Source organism: Gadus chalcogrammus, chromosome 5 (assembly GCF_026213295.1).
Source record: "Gadus chalcogrammus isolate NIFS_2021 chromosome 5, NIFS_Gcha_1.0, whole genome shotgun sequence".
Lineage (NCBI taxonomy): Eukaryota > Metazoa > Chordata > Actinopteri > Gadiformes > Gadidae > Gadus > Gadus chalcogrammus.
The window spans coordinates 12,003,253-12,020,752 of record NC_079416.1 but is presented as its reverse complement, the minus strand read 5'-3'; the positions used below and the strand labels follow the sequence as shown (position 1 = coordinate 12,020,752).

The 17,500-nt window shown below is 50.8% G+C and overlaps 1 protein-coding gene across 1 annotated transcript in view; it reads right to left on the bottom strand.

Annotated features, from left to right (window-relative positions):
• Positions 1 to 17,500, bottom strand: part of LOC130382383 (latent-transforming growth factor beta-binding protein 2-like) — an 88,477-nt gene that overhangs the window by 12,944 nt on the left and 58,033 nt on the right. Inside the window, exons 15-30 of the mRNA XM_056590096.1 lie at positions 17,120 to 17,191; positions 15,366 to 15,491; positions 14,366 to 14,494; positions 13,845 to 13,964; positions 12,756 to 12,875; positions 9,424 to 9,543; positions 9,090 to 9,212; positions 8,812 to 8,937; positions 8,519 to 8,644; positions 8,111 to 8,236; positions 7,789 to 7,914; positions 6,857 to 6,982; positions 5,605 to 5,724; positions 4,972 to 5,097; positions 2,887 to 3,012; positions 1,297 to 1,416 (exon numbers count right to left, since the gene is read on the bottom strand). Of these exons, the coding sequence (XP_056446071.1) occupies positions 1,297 to 1,416; positions 2,887 to 3,012; positions 4,972 to 5,097; positions 5,605 to 5,724; positions 6,857 to 6,982; positions 7,789 to 7,914; positions 8,111 to 8,236; positions 8,519 to 8,644; positions 8,812 to 8,937; positions 9,090 to 9,212; positions 9,424 to 9,543; positions 12,756 to 12,875; positions 13,845 to 13,964; positions 14,366 to 14,494; positions 15,366 to 15,491; positions 17,120 to 17,191 (1,932 nt within the window). The remainder of the gene's footprint in view (positions 1 to 1,296; positions 1,417 to 2,886; positions 3,013 to 4,971; positions 5,098 to 5,604; positions 5,725 to 6,856; positions 6,983 to 7,788; positions 7,915 to 8,110; positions 8,237 to 8,518; positions 8,645 to 8,811; positions 8,938 to 9,089; positions 9,213 to 9,423; positions 9,544 to 12,755; positions 12,876 to 13,844; positions 13,965 to 14,365; positions 14,495 to 15,365; positions 15,492 to 17,119; positions 17,192 to 17,500) is intronic.

Below are 17,500 nucleotides of genomic sequence, written 5' to 3'. Positions count from 1 at the left end.
CCAGAACTACCACAGACTGCACGGCATAATGGCGATGCGGGAAAGCGCCCGACCACCCCCTCTGTGCGTACGTGGTGTATCCCCTCGCAACCGCACACATCACATTAATCCCCCCCCCCCCACCCCACCAGAAACCATGCTACACCCAGGCTTCCCAACAGCTTGGAGTTCTGTGGCCCTCAGACGACCGCTGGAGATGCACATAACTTACTCCACACAGAAAAAGTGACACATTGAGAGCGATGCATTACAGGCCTTTTGCATATCTCCGCGATGCCAGTAAACACACACGACCGCATGTATTGTGCGGATGTTGGAACCGGGGCTGTTGTTGTTGGCGGAGGTCGGTCTACCCGATCAAGTCTATCGAGCGAGGAGCCCGGCGAAGGGGGGAAAACCCACGCTGGGCCAGGCTGGGTTAGAACGGATTGTCATCTTAAATCCAGCCGTCTTTCTATGTCAGAGCACAACTTTCGGGGGGGCAGGGGGGGGAATAGAACCTGCAAGGGGTGGAGTCAGGCCTTGTTTCGGTGTACCGAAGAAGACTCAATTCAGCCCCCTGCTCTCCCCACCGCCCCTCCCAGTCTTTGAGTGGCCCCCTGGCCTTGTCATGAATCCACCTTCAGCTCCACTGTCGGGAGGAGGAGGCCCACTCTCTGTGTTATATCAGGTGGTCTCGCACCAGGGACACTCCCTCTCTCCCCGATGTCAATGGCTGTTCTCCCGTGCATTCTTCAAGGGAAACCCAAGGCACCCGAAGGCTGTTTTAGTGAGCCTCTTTAACTGTGCGTACAGAGGAGATATGATCCGTGATACGGGTGCTCCTCACAGTCGGCATTCTACAATATCAGCATCTGCTGGCTAGCACTGATCAGAAAACAAAGAGGCAAACTTCTGTATGCTGTGACGATAACAAGAACATCAGGACTGGTTGAAAGGCTGAAATAACAACTGATCGTATCCCACTTTTGATTGGCCCTTTCTGATTGGTCCAATTCGTAATAATGTAATGATTATTATTATGATTATCATCATCATCATCTCTTCACAACATCTGCATTGACCCTGATAGTACTTGGCATTGTGTAGCGTCTTATCCAAGCTATCTTTGTATACAGGGAATGGGTTAACCTAGCGATTGTACGTGCTTTGCACTTGTTTCTATCCACACTGTACCGAAAGCGAATTCTTGATTCTCTTTCTTCTGACAAATGTACTTCATTGTAAGACACTTTGGGTACTAAATGTGCCCCTAAATGTGAATGTGAATGCGTGTGTGTGAAGGCCCCCACTCACCACAGTCCTCCCCGTCCACGCCCGGCTCACAGCCCATGTAGCAGCGGTACGAGCCCACCAGGTTCTCACAGCGCCACACTCCACACGCCGCGCTCCCAAACTCCACACACTCGTCCTGGTCTGAGGACACAGGGGGGAACACGTGGATCGTGACACAATGTGAAACACAAGGAAAGCCCCGGGTTGGATTGCACACACACACGAAGAGACACACACACACACACACAAAAAGACACACACACACAGACACACAAATAGACACACACAAATACCCCCACACACATGATGGACACACACAGACACACACCGGACACACTAATAGACACAAATGCAGATACACACACACACACACACACACACACACGCACACACACACACACACAAATAGACACCCACACACAGACACAGACACACATGGCCATGTGCGTAGCCTCCTCTGCTCCTCTGCTGTCAGGATAAGGAGGCTGGGGAGGAGAAGGGGTCGGCCAGGAGGCCTGCGGCCGAGTTGTCCTCAGCAGAGAGCAAACCGGGCCAACAACAATATTGTCCCAGCAACTGAAGAACTGGTGAAGGAGCTAAAGGGAGACGTTGCAGAGGGAGAAACACCTCCTCTCCCTCACGCTCCCCCGAGGACAGGAGGAAGGAGCGCCGGTCGACAGCAGCAGGAGCAGCAGGAGCAGCAGGAGCGCCACTCCGAGCCTGGAAGCCCGTCTTGGCGAGGCTTAACCTGCAGCTTCCAACTGCTCCCAGGGGGGCTCTGCCAGCGCTGTATGTAATCAATCACGTCCGGCGCTATGCTATGCTGGGCACATTCGCATGCAAATGGAGTGTGACGATGAAACGGCTCGAGTACATGTTCGCCTGCTCCGGTTTGTCCGTGCGAGCGCACGCCAGCAGGGCCCGGAGTCTCGGCCAAATAGGAAGAAGAATTCAGGGGAGTGGGCTCCAGGGTGCAGTTCGGGCGCCTCAACACCTATAGTTCGGAGGACTGGGCTCGACTCAGGGGTGGGGTTAATGCTCTGCTGCATTTTTATCTGGTTCGGTTAACATCACACTTTCTGGACTTTGTTAGGCGAGCTAGACATTGTAAAGAAACGCCTCGCGGCCGAGTGGGTCGCTGCTGGCCTACTGGACGGAAAATAAGTTTGGATTTTGGGTTGCCACAAATATACATATCCCTATTTCCTCCATTCTGTTACTGAGTGGTCTGTAAACGTCAATGTTGTTGGGAATAATTACAAGCCTTTGCTTTACAATAGTCGTTGGACGATGTTTCAACGAGTGCCCTCATCCGCTGATTACGCCACTTCAGACTAATATTAATTTAGGAAATGTTTACTATCCCTGGCTGAAACTGTTTATTGCACAATGCATCGTTTCTTAGTTTGCTTCCTTTAATTTGTTCGGCCCAAATTCACACCAAAAGCAAACGGAACCAGACTCACTTACAAGCGGACCAGAGTTTGTTTGTTTGGTCCGAGTTCAAACAAGCTTTTCATAGGGGCCACACTATCGTGGCAAAACACTGCGTCGCTCATTAAAGCGGACGGTACAGCTCTCGAGTGGAAGAACCCAAAAACCCGGTCTTACCCTCGCAGTCGGAGATGGCGGGGTTGAACTTGAAGCCGGCCTCACACAGGCAGAGGTAGGACCCGTCTGTGTTGATGCACTGGCCTCTGGCACAGATGTCCACCTCCGGGCTGCACTCGTCCACGTCTACAGGTCACAGAACAATACTTATATGAGTCAGAGACGGGAACAGGCAGAGGGAGGGCGGGTTAATGCGTATTGATTCCATGATGAGGATCTCGTTTGTCCTGGTCGAGTCACAGGGGAATATTACACCTCCTCATAAGCTCCGCAATGGGAGCACATTTGTAATCAGGCGCTTGTCGGAACACAAGATGCATTGCCCATTTGGAGCGCTTAACGGTGTACTGGCAAACAGGAAACGGGGAGAAAAGGGAAAGGAGACACATACCTCAGCATTTCAAGTTCAAGACATTCCCTCAGCCTTGGGAAATTAATAACGGAGGCTATGGGGTTGATTAACTGTAGATTGGGGAATAATTGTAAATAATTGTAGCATGACAACATATCGAGAAACTTATCTGGGCCCAGGCTAATAGGCAGGGGTAAAGCGGGAAAGTATGAAAAATCCCACACAAGGGAATAGCCCCCCCTTCTCCTCTCCCGACATGTGATAATGAGACAAATATTTCGGAATGGCAGACATGAACGCATGTTTGCGAAAAGACAGACAAAACAAAACAAGGTTGCAGACCAAAGGTAATCACGAAAAAATGTGGACTTAAAAAATTGTAACCTGATCATTTTGAGAAAAAAGAGACACAAGAGATTGTGATTTCGGAATCCTGACGTGAACTTGGTCAATCGGGCTCAACTCAATTACATATTTTCTTTGCAGATTTATCTGTGGTAAGCAAAGTATTGCTGGGCCACATCGGCCAAAAAGTCTGCCTTTCCTTCAGCTTTTACGATGATGCTGTCTACCCAGGATCCCAGGGGTTAGTGCAAACCTTATAGGCCTCTGCCTCTGCAGACGCTGTTGCACCAGACTGCGCAACAACCGCTGGTTTGAGAAAGGACTCGAGTCGAGCAGCTCTCATCGACTTCTTAGGGGCGAAACATGCACGCATACACACACACACACAAGCCCCAACCACGCACACGCATGCAACCATGCTGTGCAGATTGTCCCCAAGCAATGGTTTGGCCAGGCCCAGTGTCCATCCGCACCTCCCGGCTGTACATCATGACAAAGCGAGTTTGCTTTGGACCGGCCTCCTGAGATCACCTCCCCCCCCCCACCTCCTCCACCTTCTTCTCCTCACGAAACCACACCAGTCACAACACTGATTCCAATTATTCCAGCCCAAGCCATTTAATCTAATTAAACATCTTTGACAGCAAATGCTTCAGCCTGTTCTGTTCTGAAAAGGGGGGAAAAGGCTCCTCGGCACCGGCCAATAATAAGCCCTGGTTTTGTTTCCCTTCGCAGTGACCAGCGGGTCATTGGGTGCGGTTGGAATAACATCAAACCCGTGTCCGAGAGGAAGGCGAGCGGCGTCAGGCCCTGGCCTCGTTAACACAATGGCCGCTTCAGCACCCATGGCACAGGGTACCGGGCTCCAGACAGGCCCTCTCACAGGGCCGGGGATCCAGGGGGAAGGGATACTTCCGATGACGCCTGCCAACCCGTACACTAACAGATGACAGCAGAGGGCTAGCTAGGTCTCTGAAGGCAGGCTATGTAATCTATGTAAACACATGAATAATATAGGGGGCACTATAGTGGCCAAAAGGTACCGTGTATTATCCATGATGTCAACATCCTACCTACCTGCAGGCACCCTTTAGCAAGAGGACAGACCCCTACCTACTCCTGTACGACATGTGTGTATGACACTACTATCTTTTTGATAAAAGTTTGCTAGTTCGATCCCCGGCTCCACCTAGCTGAGTGTCGAAGTTTCCCTGAGCAAGACACCTAACCCTAACAGCTCCCGACGAGCGGGCTGTCACCTCCGCTGTAGGTGAATGAACTGTTGTAAACCACTTTGGATAAAAGCTAAATGCTCTAGATGTAGATGTAAACGGTGAACAGTCATGCGGGTAATTGCCCCTCTGGGTGTCTCTTCTGTGAGGTCTTACCTTGGCAGCCGGTCGCCCCGGTGCCAGTGGTGTATCCGTCGGAACAGATGCATACGTAGGATCCCTCCGTGTTCAGACACTCTCCTTCTCCACAGATCCCAGCGACGGTCAGACACTCGTTCACATCTGTTACCGACACACGCACACACGCGATGACGCGCACGCCAATGCATTTCAATTCCAACGTTGACTACATGTCACATGTTTACGCATGTCTCTTTAAATGCCAAGGACGCGTGGCGCGTCACACACGTGTGCGCGGAAATACGAGACCACACACATCACACCGGCGAGCGGAGTGTAAAGCCACATTGCAAGGAAAACAGAAACACATACACACAGACGCAAACGTCATTGAATGACATATTCACACCAGCTGTGAGTCTTTGGCTCTCAGTTCAAATAGGCCCAGAGTTTATCGTCTAAAGACCTCACAGATTACAGGGGAACGTGTCAAAAATGTCATGCATCAGTGAACGATGACTCACTCTCTGTCCGAGCATAGGAAGGACATGAGCGCTGTATGAAAAGGGGGCCGTGTTGCCATCACAAAAAAAGTGACAACAGATGACTCATGGGTAATTCGATTTCATCGCCGTGGTAAACGCATGCTAGGCGTGTGCGTGCCGGTACCTTCGCAGGATCCGCCGTTGGGTGTGAAGCCGGGGTCACAGGTCAGGCAGGAGAAGGAGCCGTGCGTGTTGGCGCACACCCCTCCGGGACACGCCCCCTGTGAGTGGCACTCGTCCACGTCTGTCGGATAAAACCACAGAGGAAGAATACAGTTAGGATAAAGACGATATAGTGGAAGCCGAAGGAGAAGAAAAACAAGACGAAATGGGAACACAAAAGACGATGAGATGTCCAACCTCTTGAGGGGAAATTTCGTGGTCAAGGGTTAGGTCATGAACCTTAGTGGCAGGATTTAACAAAAAAAAGAATGTTTGGTAGTTGCGATTGGTTGAGCCAAAGCGACTAAGCACCATACAGTAAGAAAAGCCCTCTTTATTAGTTTGCACTGACAGTGGTTAATTAAAAACGGTGGAAAGATAAGTATGTTGGACGGACATCCATTCCAAAGCAGCAAGCTATTACAGGTGGCGTTTAATTACTGTGTCTACTAACAGTCGTGGGCTAACTGTTATGTGATCATTGGAAATTCCTCCACCTACAGATTGTATTTCTTACAGAAATAGGGGTGGCCATTGTAAAGTGATTGAGATGGCGGATCTGCCTTTCGCTTCATTGAATGAGTTCAACAGGTCAAGCTTGCTAAGTGAAAGGCAAGGGGAGTGGTTGGCTGCGTTTACAAAGAAGTCCCCTTTAATATTTTCCATGGCATCAGACACATCCATTAAAATCCTATCAGAGGATCAACTTGGATTTCTACTTTGGGGGCTAGAAGAAATGTTATTTTATTTTTAACCTTTTTCCAGGATACTCCTCGCCTCGCTCACAGCGACGGCCGCCCTCTCAATCAATAACATGTTGCACATGACTGACTCAATGTTTAAACACTTTAAAAACATTTCTCCCCCCTCGGTCCTCCTCCCATGAAGTCATGTCAGTCGTCATTCTTCCCGGATTCACATAAGCAGCCATTTCACGGCATGCGTCTAATAGATCATGTCAGGACCGATGAACGATGTTATGACGGACTCGGTTTTATTCCGATTTGTGCGTGTCTACGTTACAATCCGTGTTTGGAATGTAATCCAAACCCGTCTGCCCCGAGCAGCCCTCCTTGGACACGCTGGCAGGAGAGCAAGGTGGAGGAGGTGGGGGAGGTGGGGGAGGAGGAGGTGGGGGAGGAGGTGGACATGGTAGACAAGGTGGGTGAGTTCCCAAGGTGGAGGAGGAGGACGAGTTCACCAGGTGGTCTTACCCTCGCAGGTGACCCCGTCCTGGGACAGCTGCAGTCCCTCGCCGCAGTCACTGCAGACGAAGGAGCCCGGCACGTTCACGCACAGCTGGCCGGGGCACTCATTAGCCACCAAGCACTCGTCCACATCTGGAGACGGAAGACACAACATCGCACGACATGAAGACACGTCATGAAGACACGTCATGGTCCGGATTATCGTCTCTGGCTTTGTGCGTATAGAGCCGCGCCGTTGCCCAATCAGCGAGCTCAGTCATGGAACTGGAATGAGAAGTTCCTGATCATCGACAGCTCTACCTCCCCGGGCTGAGTGCTGCCTCAGACTTCCAGCAGACCTCATCGAGCACTGCTCAGTTCTATTTGGGGGCTGTTGTCTCATTGTTTCTGGGTAGAGAATAAGGAAGAACACTGCCAGATACCGGGGGGTTCCAGCGATGATGTGATGTCTAGGACAAGTATTTTAGGATAATGCACTCAAAAGAAAAGAAAGAAAAGAGCAGATTATAATCGAGTGTGGGTCTAAGCTGCCGCGCCGGTGATGTTTAAATCAACTGGGGGTTAACCTCCAGGCTTTTCTAACCTCAGAACAGACACCTGTTGTTATGGCTTCTTCCTAGGGACATGATATGGATGCTGTACAGACATTTGAAGACGAGAACGTACACACGGTTTATCATCTCTTTATGGATTCCAAACTACACATGCAAGCTCTGACACACGTACAAACACACAGCACTGTCATGCTATGCTGATGTTGTGTGTGTATGTGTGTGAGGGAGGGTATCATGTGGCAGGTAATTGTGGTTCTTGTATAAGTGTATGACGGTGTGAGAGAGAGGTTAAGTTTGAAATATGGTCGAAACGGCATCTCCAACTCCCACATACACACACACCCAGACACAAATCCTCAAAAAGTGAACACATGAAAGCCTAACCTTCACATTGATGTCCATCCTCGGGGACTCTAAATCCTGGCCGACAGGTGAGGCATGTGAAGGAACCGTCTGTGTTTGTACACGTTCCTCCGGGGCACGCGTTGGGAAGCGCACACTCATCAATGTCTGGGCGGTGAGAAAGGAAAACAAGAACAAACACTGTTAGCCTTCCCGTTTGGGAACAATATGCGAAGGTCATCTGGGAGGGCGGAATGTGTTGATGTAATCTGAACAATAATACCGTCTCAGCCGACAACCAGTGTCTGTGTTGTGATCCTGAATGAGGCTTTGTAGAGTGTAATGCTGGTGTCAGAGGACCCACCTTCACAGAGCTCCCCGTCGTGGGACACCACGTAGCCCTGGGGACAGGTCCTGCAGGTGTACGAGCCCTCCGAGTTCAGACAGATGCCGTTGGCACAGGCCGACAGGGACCGGCACTCGTCGACGTCTTAGGGGGCAGACATGCACAGAACCACGCACACCCGTACGCACACAGGCACAATCACATACACGGGCGCAACCACGCACGCAACCACGCACACACACGCATGCATACACACACACGCGCGCGCACACACACACGCGCGCACAAGCAAACACAAACATGCACATACAATCACCCACGTACACACAGAACCATGATCACAACCATTCTAGTTGAAAGACACCTGTATCCCAGAGCATGGTTGTGTGGTGCTTTACTAACAGCGCAGGAGAAGATTGGATTTACCTTCACACCTCTGCTGGTCTTGGGACACCTGATAGCCGGTCCTGCAGTCGGTACAAATGTAGGACCCCTCTCTGTTGCGACACACCCCTCCCAGACACAAGTCCCCCTGTGCACACTCATTCAAATCTGTTGAAGCATACCGTTAAGATTCAATTTATTAATTTATAAACATTACAAATCCATGATTTTATATTTTCATAAAATAAAAGATTGTTTCTAAATGCATCTTATGTGTGCTGGTGAGAATCGACTCCTCTGGTGTGAGTCCTTTAACGGGGTAAAGAGGCTCTTACCCTCGCAACTCAGCCCATCTGCAGAGGGTCTGAACCCGGGCCTGCACTCCTGGCAGGAGAAGGAGCCCTCACCGTTGACGCAGATTCCAACTGGGCACACGTTGGGAGCGGCGCACTCGTTGACATCTGACAGCACGGAGAAGAAGAAGAAAGCAGGTGAGACATGGGACTATCGGGAGAGCTTCACCAGGCGGAAGCCCAGCGAGGAAACCCGCTGCTGGGTGAATAACGAACGCGGGGGGGGATGGGGGGGGCCCGCTCCGTAACACTTTACAGACCTTCGCAGGCCTTGCTGTCGGGGGTGGCCTGGTAGCCGGGGCCACAGACACACTCGTGCGTCCCCTCCAGATTGACGCAGCGGCCGCCGGTGCAGACCCCGGGGAGAACACACTCGTCCACATCTGGAGTCAAGGCCAAACCGCAGGAAGGACAGACGCAGGGGGGGAGAATGAGGGTCTCGTAAAGAACAGCGTACAGCATACCCCAGCTGTGTGGACTTTAATAGCACCACCAGGCTTCTGAAGTAGCACCCCTCTACACAGAGCAGTAACACCACACGGATCACACACAGACAGCTAGCAACGTGGGTGGTTGTGGGATTGGGGTCCCTACCTTGGCACAGGTTTTGCACTGAGAGTTTGTATCCATGGAAACAGTTGCACATATAGGAGCCCTCCGTGTTGACACATCTACCATTGCCGCACATCGATTGGTCCAGACATTCGTTAATGTCTGTAGGGGACAGAAGAACGTCACATGTTGATGGAATAACGGCGGTGATCACATGAGTGAGAGCCAGTTATTAATTCTGTATATATTACATGGCATCTTAAGCCAGAACACATGCACTTGATTTAAAAGATATTTCATGAATAAAAACATTGTTTGGTAGCAAATTCGATAAGTGGTTTAGATAAAGGTAGCGAACGAAAAACACAAACACATTTTCTTCCATTATCAGTTAGGCAAGAAATAATGAATACGATCTGCTTAAAAAAAACAACAATTAGATCTGACCATTGTACATATTGCAGACCCATTTCAAAGCTGCCTTTTCTCGTCAATATTTTCTTAGGTGTTTTTAAGCAGCCTTTGGCTCCTCTGGCTGAAAGTATGTGGTTTTAAATATTCCAGTCATGTTTCCGATCCATCAACCGTAACAACCTTCTGTAAGTCGTTAACGAGAGCTTTTAGTTCCAATTTCTTCTTTTGTCACCATTTATAATAAAGCTCTCACCGGCTGGTGAAAACCTCTGGAGATGTTATTTTGGTTACGGTACTTATGGAGCAACATAGTGTGTCAGTGAGTATAGACGACAGTTCTATTTCCCCCCTGCAGTCCGCTAGGGTGTCCAAATGTCCACGAGGATCTAATTAGGACTCATACTCATTGCATCACATACATCCCCCTAGTGATGTCATCCATAAGTCCCATCTCCGGTTCCACAGTTACGCAGATCAGATCAGAGATCAGATCAGAGGACACACGACTGTACAGTCAGGCTCTCATAAGTGAACTGCTATAATTGTAGTGAACTTAACGTATGACCAGGGCTTAGGTTTCTGTAAGCTCTGTAAGAAAGAGAGATAGAGATAGAGATAGAGAGAGAGAGAGAGAGAGAGAGAGAGAGAGAGAGAGAGAGAGAGAGAGCGAGAGAGAGAGAGAGAGAGAGAGAGAGGAAAGGAAGTGGAAGTGGAAGAACGTAGGGTCTGGATGAGCGAGGCGATGAGAGGACGTCACAGAGAAGTAAAGGGCGGTTGAGGACAAGAGGGCCCGCACAATGAAAACAAAGAGCGCAGAGAGTGAGAGTGAAAGTGAGAGAGTTAGAGAGAGAGAGAGAGAGAGAGAGAGAGAGAGAGATAGAGAGAGAGAGAGAGAGAGGAAGAGCGAGAGAGAGAGAGAGAGAGAGAGAGAGAGAGAGAGAGAGAGAGAGAGAGAGAGAGAGAGAGAGAGAGAGCGATGAAGTGAAAGAGAGAGAGCGAGAGAGACACAGAGGCAGGGTTGTGCGGGCCCTGGCCCCGGGGACCACCGGACATCTGTCAGCGAGGGCCCAGCACTCCTGTTCCCGCGGCCTCCTGGCATCTGGCGGGCCCCTTACGAGATAAGCTTGACCGAAGGGAGCGGTGGTGAAAGTGTGGGGGTGGATGGACGGGGGTAAGGGGCGGGAGCTGTTTTCTCTATCATACCAGGCAATTAGGCTTATCCGCGACGTGGCCAATTGGGCCCAAACCACCTCTCTGCAGTCCATTGACTTCTGTGCAGAGCACCGCCGTTGCCGCTGCCCGTTTCCATGTGACTCGCTCACCTCCGGGCGTACCGCGATAGCCTGTTAGCGCTGGCTGAGCGGCCGCGCTGAATGAAAATATTTACCTCTGGCCTCCCCCCCTGCCCCTTCACTCCTCGCTCCTCATTCACAAAGCGCTGTACAGTCGCCATTCATGCGGCCGCGTTGTTATGATAGTGCGGAGTGAGGCGGCGAACGTGCCCTTTGCGACGCCAGAAACAAACACCAGGATGACCTTAATTAGGGTGTTTTGTAAGCAGAGGTTTGGGGAAAACACAACATACCCGAAGAGGCGGGTGTTGATCAATAGTGCGGACGGATCGGACAGTTTGAACACAATCCCAGATTGTAAACAGTTTACATGCTCTAGTTTACAGACCCATTTTTCCATCAGCCGGCCGTCTCTCTCGGCCCCCCCACAGATCTGGAGCATGCACTGCATGAGCTTGAGTTTCCAAACAAATGAGGGTAGGGTCAGAGAGAAGTGGGGGGAATGTGGCAACAGCAGCCAGGGGTTGGGCTGTTACATAAGGGAGTCACCTCTGGGTTAATGGGGGCTTCCCGGGAGTGCAGCTCAGAACCCAGGTTGCTCGGCTAAAAACCCCTCTCTGAGCAAGTCTGTTCCACTGTTCACTATCTCTTCCAACACTGTGCATGTGCATCCAGTGTTCAACCTCTCTTAAAGCACTGTGCGTGTGATTCCTGTTCACCATCTCCTCCTAAAACACTGTGCTTGTGTTCCCCATCTCCTCTTGAACTGAGGCGGTTCATCCACTGTCCACCGTCTCCTGAAGCACCGTTCAGCATGGTTCATTGACACCGGCTGAGAAAATACAGGAATAAGCCCTTTAGCCTTTAGCCTGTGTCTTCTTCTGACTCCTCAAGACTCCTCTCTCCTCTCTCTCTCTCTCTCTCTCTCTCTCTCTCTCTCTCTCCCGAGAAATAATGGGACCTCGCTCGCCCCAACAGCACAGTGGCCATCGTCTTCCAACAATAACAGTCTGTTAGTTTAAGGCTGTAGCCCGGAGCGGAGGGGGGGGGGGGGGGGGGGGTGATGGGGGCTCCAAAATTGATCGATTCAGGGAAACAATCTTTCCCTGGGGGGCGCTGAGATATGACGAGGGGCAGAACGTAACACCCCCGTGGGCGGAGCGGTGGTGGTGGTCATAGGGTGTGTGGGGGGGGGGGGGGGGTCGCCTCCAGATTTATCACACGTCGGATGACTGCATGGCAAACGGAGGGCGGAGGGCGGGCCCGCGCCCCCTCCGTCGTCGCCACAGTCGTTCTGTTTGTGGTCACGGCCCGGTTCGCACACCGCCCGTAAAACGCTCAATGCTCGCTCACATGGAGCGTTCCGCGTATGCTGTAATGCACAGCGGTCGTAGTTCCCACGCGGACGCACCCGATCACGTCTTCCCTGTGTGACGGATGGGTGGGGGGGGGAAAAAGGAGGGGGAGAGAAAGCCACAAACACCCGAGTGCCGTCGGCGGGGAGCTGCACTGCATCACCGGCTGTCGGCAGGCCCTTGGCCCTTAGAAGGCGGTTTCCGTGCCGACCTCGCTCGTTTGCTTGCGGTGACGGTCCGTCGTGGGAGCAGCGGGCTACGCCGTGACGTGAGGGCAGCTCGCACGCGGGCAGGACGGGGGGGGGGGGCTTACCAACGCAGCGCCCGTTGGAGGGCCGCGTCCCGGGGCCGCAGAGCCGGCAGTGGAAGGACCCGGGGGTGTTGGTGCAGACGGCGTCGGGGCAGGACTCGGCCTCCCGGCACTCGTCGATGTCTGCTCGGCAGGGGGGAGGAAAACAAGGTTAATGTTGTAATTGTTCGGAACATGGAGTCATTCTGTGAGGGGTTTGTGTTTTATGGACAGTTGGGCACGGCCAGGGGACACGCTTGAGCTGATGCACGCGAGCGCAGTTACCCGCGCACGCCGCGAAAGGTGTTACGGGACGCACGCCCACACACACACATGCTCGCACGCCGTGGTTATTAACTAAACACATTTTTTCCTGGCGAAGCATCGGGGAAAATACAACATTGTTTTGTTAAACTGTGACTGGGCTCACTCAAGGCAGCTAACAAATTGGGCTGGCCAGCCATTGGGTTATTGTTTAAACTATATGTTATGAATTTGTGTATACGAGTTGGTGTGTGTGTGCGTGTCTGTGTGAGAGAGAATGTGAGAGAGTGTGTGTGTATGTGTTTGTGTGTATGATAGTGTGTGTGTGTGTGTGTGTGTATGATAGCGTGTGTGTGTGTGCTGTGTGTGTATGTGCATATGTATGTCTGTGTGTGTGTGTGTGTGTGTGTGTGTATACATATGTGTGTCTGTATAATAGTGTGTGTGTGTGTGTGTGTGTGTGTGTGTGTGTGTGTGTGTGTGTGTGTGTGTGTGTGTGTGTGTGTGTGTGTGTGTGTGTGTGTGTGTGCGTGTCTGCATGAGAGAGAATCCAAAAGAGTGTGTGTGTGTGTGTGTGTGTGTGTGTGTGTGTGTGTGTGTGTGTGTGTGTGTGTGTGTGTGTGTGTGTGTGTGTGTGTGTGTGTGTGTGTGTGTGTCTGTGTCTGTGTGTGTACACATTTTGGGGTCTGTATTATAGTGTGTGTATTATAGTGTGTGTTTGTGTTTGTATATGAAAGCATGTGAGTGTGTATTATAGTTTGTGTATGTGTGCGTGTATATGAAAACGTGTGAGTGTGTATTATAGTGTGTGTGTTGCTGTGGGTTAGCAGGCTGCTGTGTGCTCGTCACCTTCACACAACCCTCTCCAAGACATTACGTAGCCAGTCTTGCATTCACAGGTGTAGGACCCCTCTGTGTTGACACAGTCCCCGTCCTGGCACTTGTTGGGCATGCTGCACTCGTTAATGTCTGGTTGGAGGGAACGCCACAGAGGAAACGGGGAGGAGAGTGATGGCTGTTAGTCCACCAGAGCATTAATCACATCTTTCAGCATTTGTGGATGAAGGAAGGAAGGAAATCCAAAAAGTTGTTGTAGAAATGAACACTGTTTGTAAAACGTTTATATTCGTCCCTCACACTGATTCAGACACACAGACTCAGACAGGTGTGTGTGACCCCGGACACACAAACACACACACATGTTCTCCCATCCTTTTCCATCTCTCTCTACTTTCTCGTCCTCACTTAATATTTCTCTCTCACATTATTTCTCTCTCCATCCCTCCCTCTCTCTCTCTTTCTTTCTCTCCCTCTCTCCCTCTCTCCCTCTTTCCCTCCCTCCCTCCCTCCCTCCCTACCCTCCCTCTCACCTTGGCAGAACTTCCTGTTCTGGGTGATGACCTGGCTGAAGCCGCTGTGGCAGTGGCAGGTGTAGGAGCCGAAGGTGTTGACACAGTGGCCCCGCCCCTCGCACGGGTTCTGCTCACACTCGTTCATGTCTGTGGGGCAGAAGGGACAGAGTTGGATAAAGTCAGAGTGATACATAAAGAGAGAGAGAGAGAGAGAGAGAGAGAGAGAGAGAGAGAGAGAGAGAGAGAGAGAGAGAGAGAGAGAGAGAGAGAGAGAGAGAGAGAGAGAGGGGAAGAAAACATGTAATACATAAAGAAAGAGAGACAAGCAAATAACCAATTGAAAGCCAAGAGGACAAGAGAAAAACAGGAAGCTGCTAGGTGAAACATCACCGTGCCGTCCCTCCACTGGAGAGGACAGGCTTCTCAAGGCCTGACTGAGTAGGTCGCACAGCTTCGGGCATTCCTAACTCACACATGAGGTCCCGGTGCGGCCCAGAGCAGTAGAGGCTTTGGCCCTACCCCCGCCTCTAGCTGTGGGTTAGGTAAGAGATCACAGCAGCATGACAGCTGTTTGGACGCTGTGCTGTGCTCTTGTCAGGCATCACAGAGAAAGTCAACGTAAACAAATGGATTATTTTCCCTCTGGCCAGCAGGAACTCTGTCAAGGTTGCTGCTGCAGCGTGAAAGACGCTCGTGTTGGGATGATGTGCTGAGAGGGCTCCCCCGAGGCCTGTGTGTGTCTGTTTGGGTGAGCGGTGGAGTGTTGGTGTGTGGTTGTGTGTGTGTGAGAGAGAGATAGATAGAGGGAGATGGAGAAAGAGAGGAGAGAGAGTGAGAGTATGTGTGTATGTGTGTCTGTGTGTATGTGTGTCTGTGTAAGTGGGAGTGGGAGTTTGTGAGTCTAGGTGTGTGAGTGTGAGTGAGATAGATAGAGGGGGAGAGAGAATGAGAGTTTGTCTGTGTGTGTGACTGCCAGCTCGGTCTACTTTGCAACAGCACATCCCTCTCCCTGGCTCACCGATGCAGTTGGTCTGCAGGGCGCTGAGCTTGTAGCCGGGGTCACAGGAGCAGGTGTAGCCCGTTTGCACCGACACACACGTCCCATGGCCGCATATGTTGGGGGCCAGGGCGCACTTGTCTATAGCTGAGACACAGAGGGATACAATGATGTACATACCGGGCACTGTACATTAAAACAGAGTTACACAGTCAGTGTTGAAAAACATTGAATTCTTTCGGGCCTGAGGCAGAATGTAATCAGAGAAACGTTATTTTGACATCTCGTTGCAGGTTCCATCACAACAGAGCTTTTTTGTGATTCATGAGGCTCGCAGATGCAGCTCTGCAGCACAGATGGGCAGCCGAGTATTAAGGGTGAAATCCGACAGTGTTATTCTAATAAAGCCCACATTGTGTGTGAGTTACACCCCTGCACTTAACAAGCACCGGAGATCAAAAATGTGATCTTTGATGCCTGGAACGATCGGCAGAAAGGCCCGCTTGACCACGCCAAGTTTCTCGATTGCTGGCGGCGCCGTGGTTCTGTGGACATGCTCAAGTTAGCAGGAAAAAAGTGTGTTATTTCCCGAGGTCAGCCGTCGTCATGTGGACGAAGCTTGGATTAAAAGAAGATTTAATACAAAGAAAATGTGCATTCCGTTTACACATGTTCCCTCTTGATGAAAACCGTCCTGCTGTTTTTATAGTCAGGGTCATGGATGACTGGGTGGGTTTTATTGTATCCTTACAGTTGTTATGGGTGGTTAGAGAGGTGATTGGCTAAGGTATGTTCTTTGCTCTGTGAACCTGGGCTGTGGACCCTTCCATTTGTGACGGTCTTGGGTCTGTTGTATCTTTTCAGAGGGAATCTGTTTTGGGTAAGACTGCTGACTTGCACTGGGTTACGGAGCCTTGGCATTCAGAAATGTGATCCTCTACTGTCTCTTATTGAATCTCTGAATTTATCACACACTATCCGACTACCTACCTCCCCCCCCCCCCCCTCTCTCTCTCTCTCTCTCTCTCTCTCTCTCTCTCTCTCTCTCTCTCTCTCTCTCTCTCTCTCTCTATTTCCCTCCCTCCTTCTCCCTCTCACCTTGGGTGAGAGGGAGGCACTGCATGCCTCTCTTGCACACGCACATTCACAAACACACAATAACACACAATTAAGTTGTGGAGAGCTGTGTGACGCACAGCCACCGCAAGCAAGCCAATAAAGTCCTGATAAACAGGGTCCACTAAACCCTGGCTGAACCCGGGGAACCGCGGCGCTGGAGATGTTGCAACGGACAATATAAAAAAAGAACGCAGTTCCGTCGCCATGTTTCACACTGTGGCACGAAGCCCGGAGCGAACCATACAGGGCTCCACGTGTCTGTGGTCGAAGCCCCTCCCTGGCTGATTTAGAAGCAATGTCACTCAGGGCGTTACTCTTCATAGCCACTGCCTTTAAAGGAGTGATATTATTCCACCAGGTGTGAGTGTGATTAGCCATTACAAGCCGTTTGATCAGCCTTCTCTGTGTTTTAGTGACGTCACAAGTGGGAGTGTCCAGCTGGATATACGCTGGATAGATCAAAATACCATGTAGCAAATGTTGCTAATCTGTCCATCATACATCTAGGACCTGGATGTATGATGGACAGATGAGCAACTTTTGCTTCCAAGATTCTAAGTGGACATTTTCAAACGGCTTGTAATGGCTAACCCCACTCACACCTGGGCGTAACATCACCTCCTTAAAGCAGAGTGTGTTGGTGGAGCGGGCCTCACCTGGCTGGGGCTTGGTGGGTGGGTCCACCGGGAACGTTTCCTCAACGTATGGCCCAGGTTCTGGGGTCCTCTCTGTTGAAGGAGGAAAAAAGTGCATTAGTAAGCGGAGCGGGGCGTGCTAATATATTCCCCCGAGAACGTAATAATAAAGTATGTTTGTTATTTCAAAGGGTCGTTTTTCCTTCCGCATGGCTTGGATGACATACTACCTGTTTTTCAAAGGACTGTAATCGAGGTTACATAAAGGACCGTCTTGTTTCAGCATGACGGCTATATAAAATGATTTATGTCATTCCTACGACTAAACACAACAAAACAACGCATATAAATCAAATGGACTCTCGGCTCTACGGCTGCGGTTCTCAAGTCTCATGTTTTCCT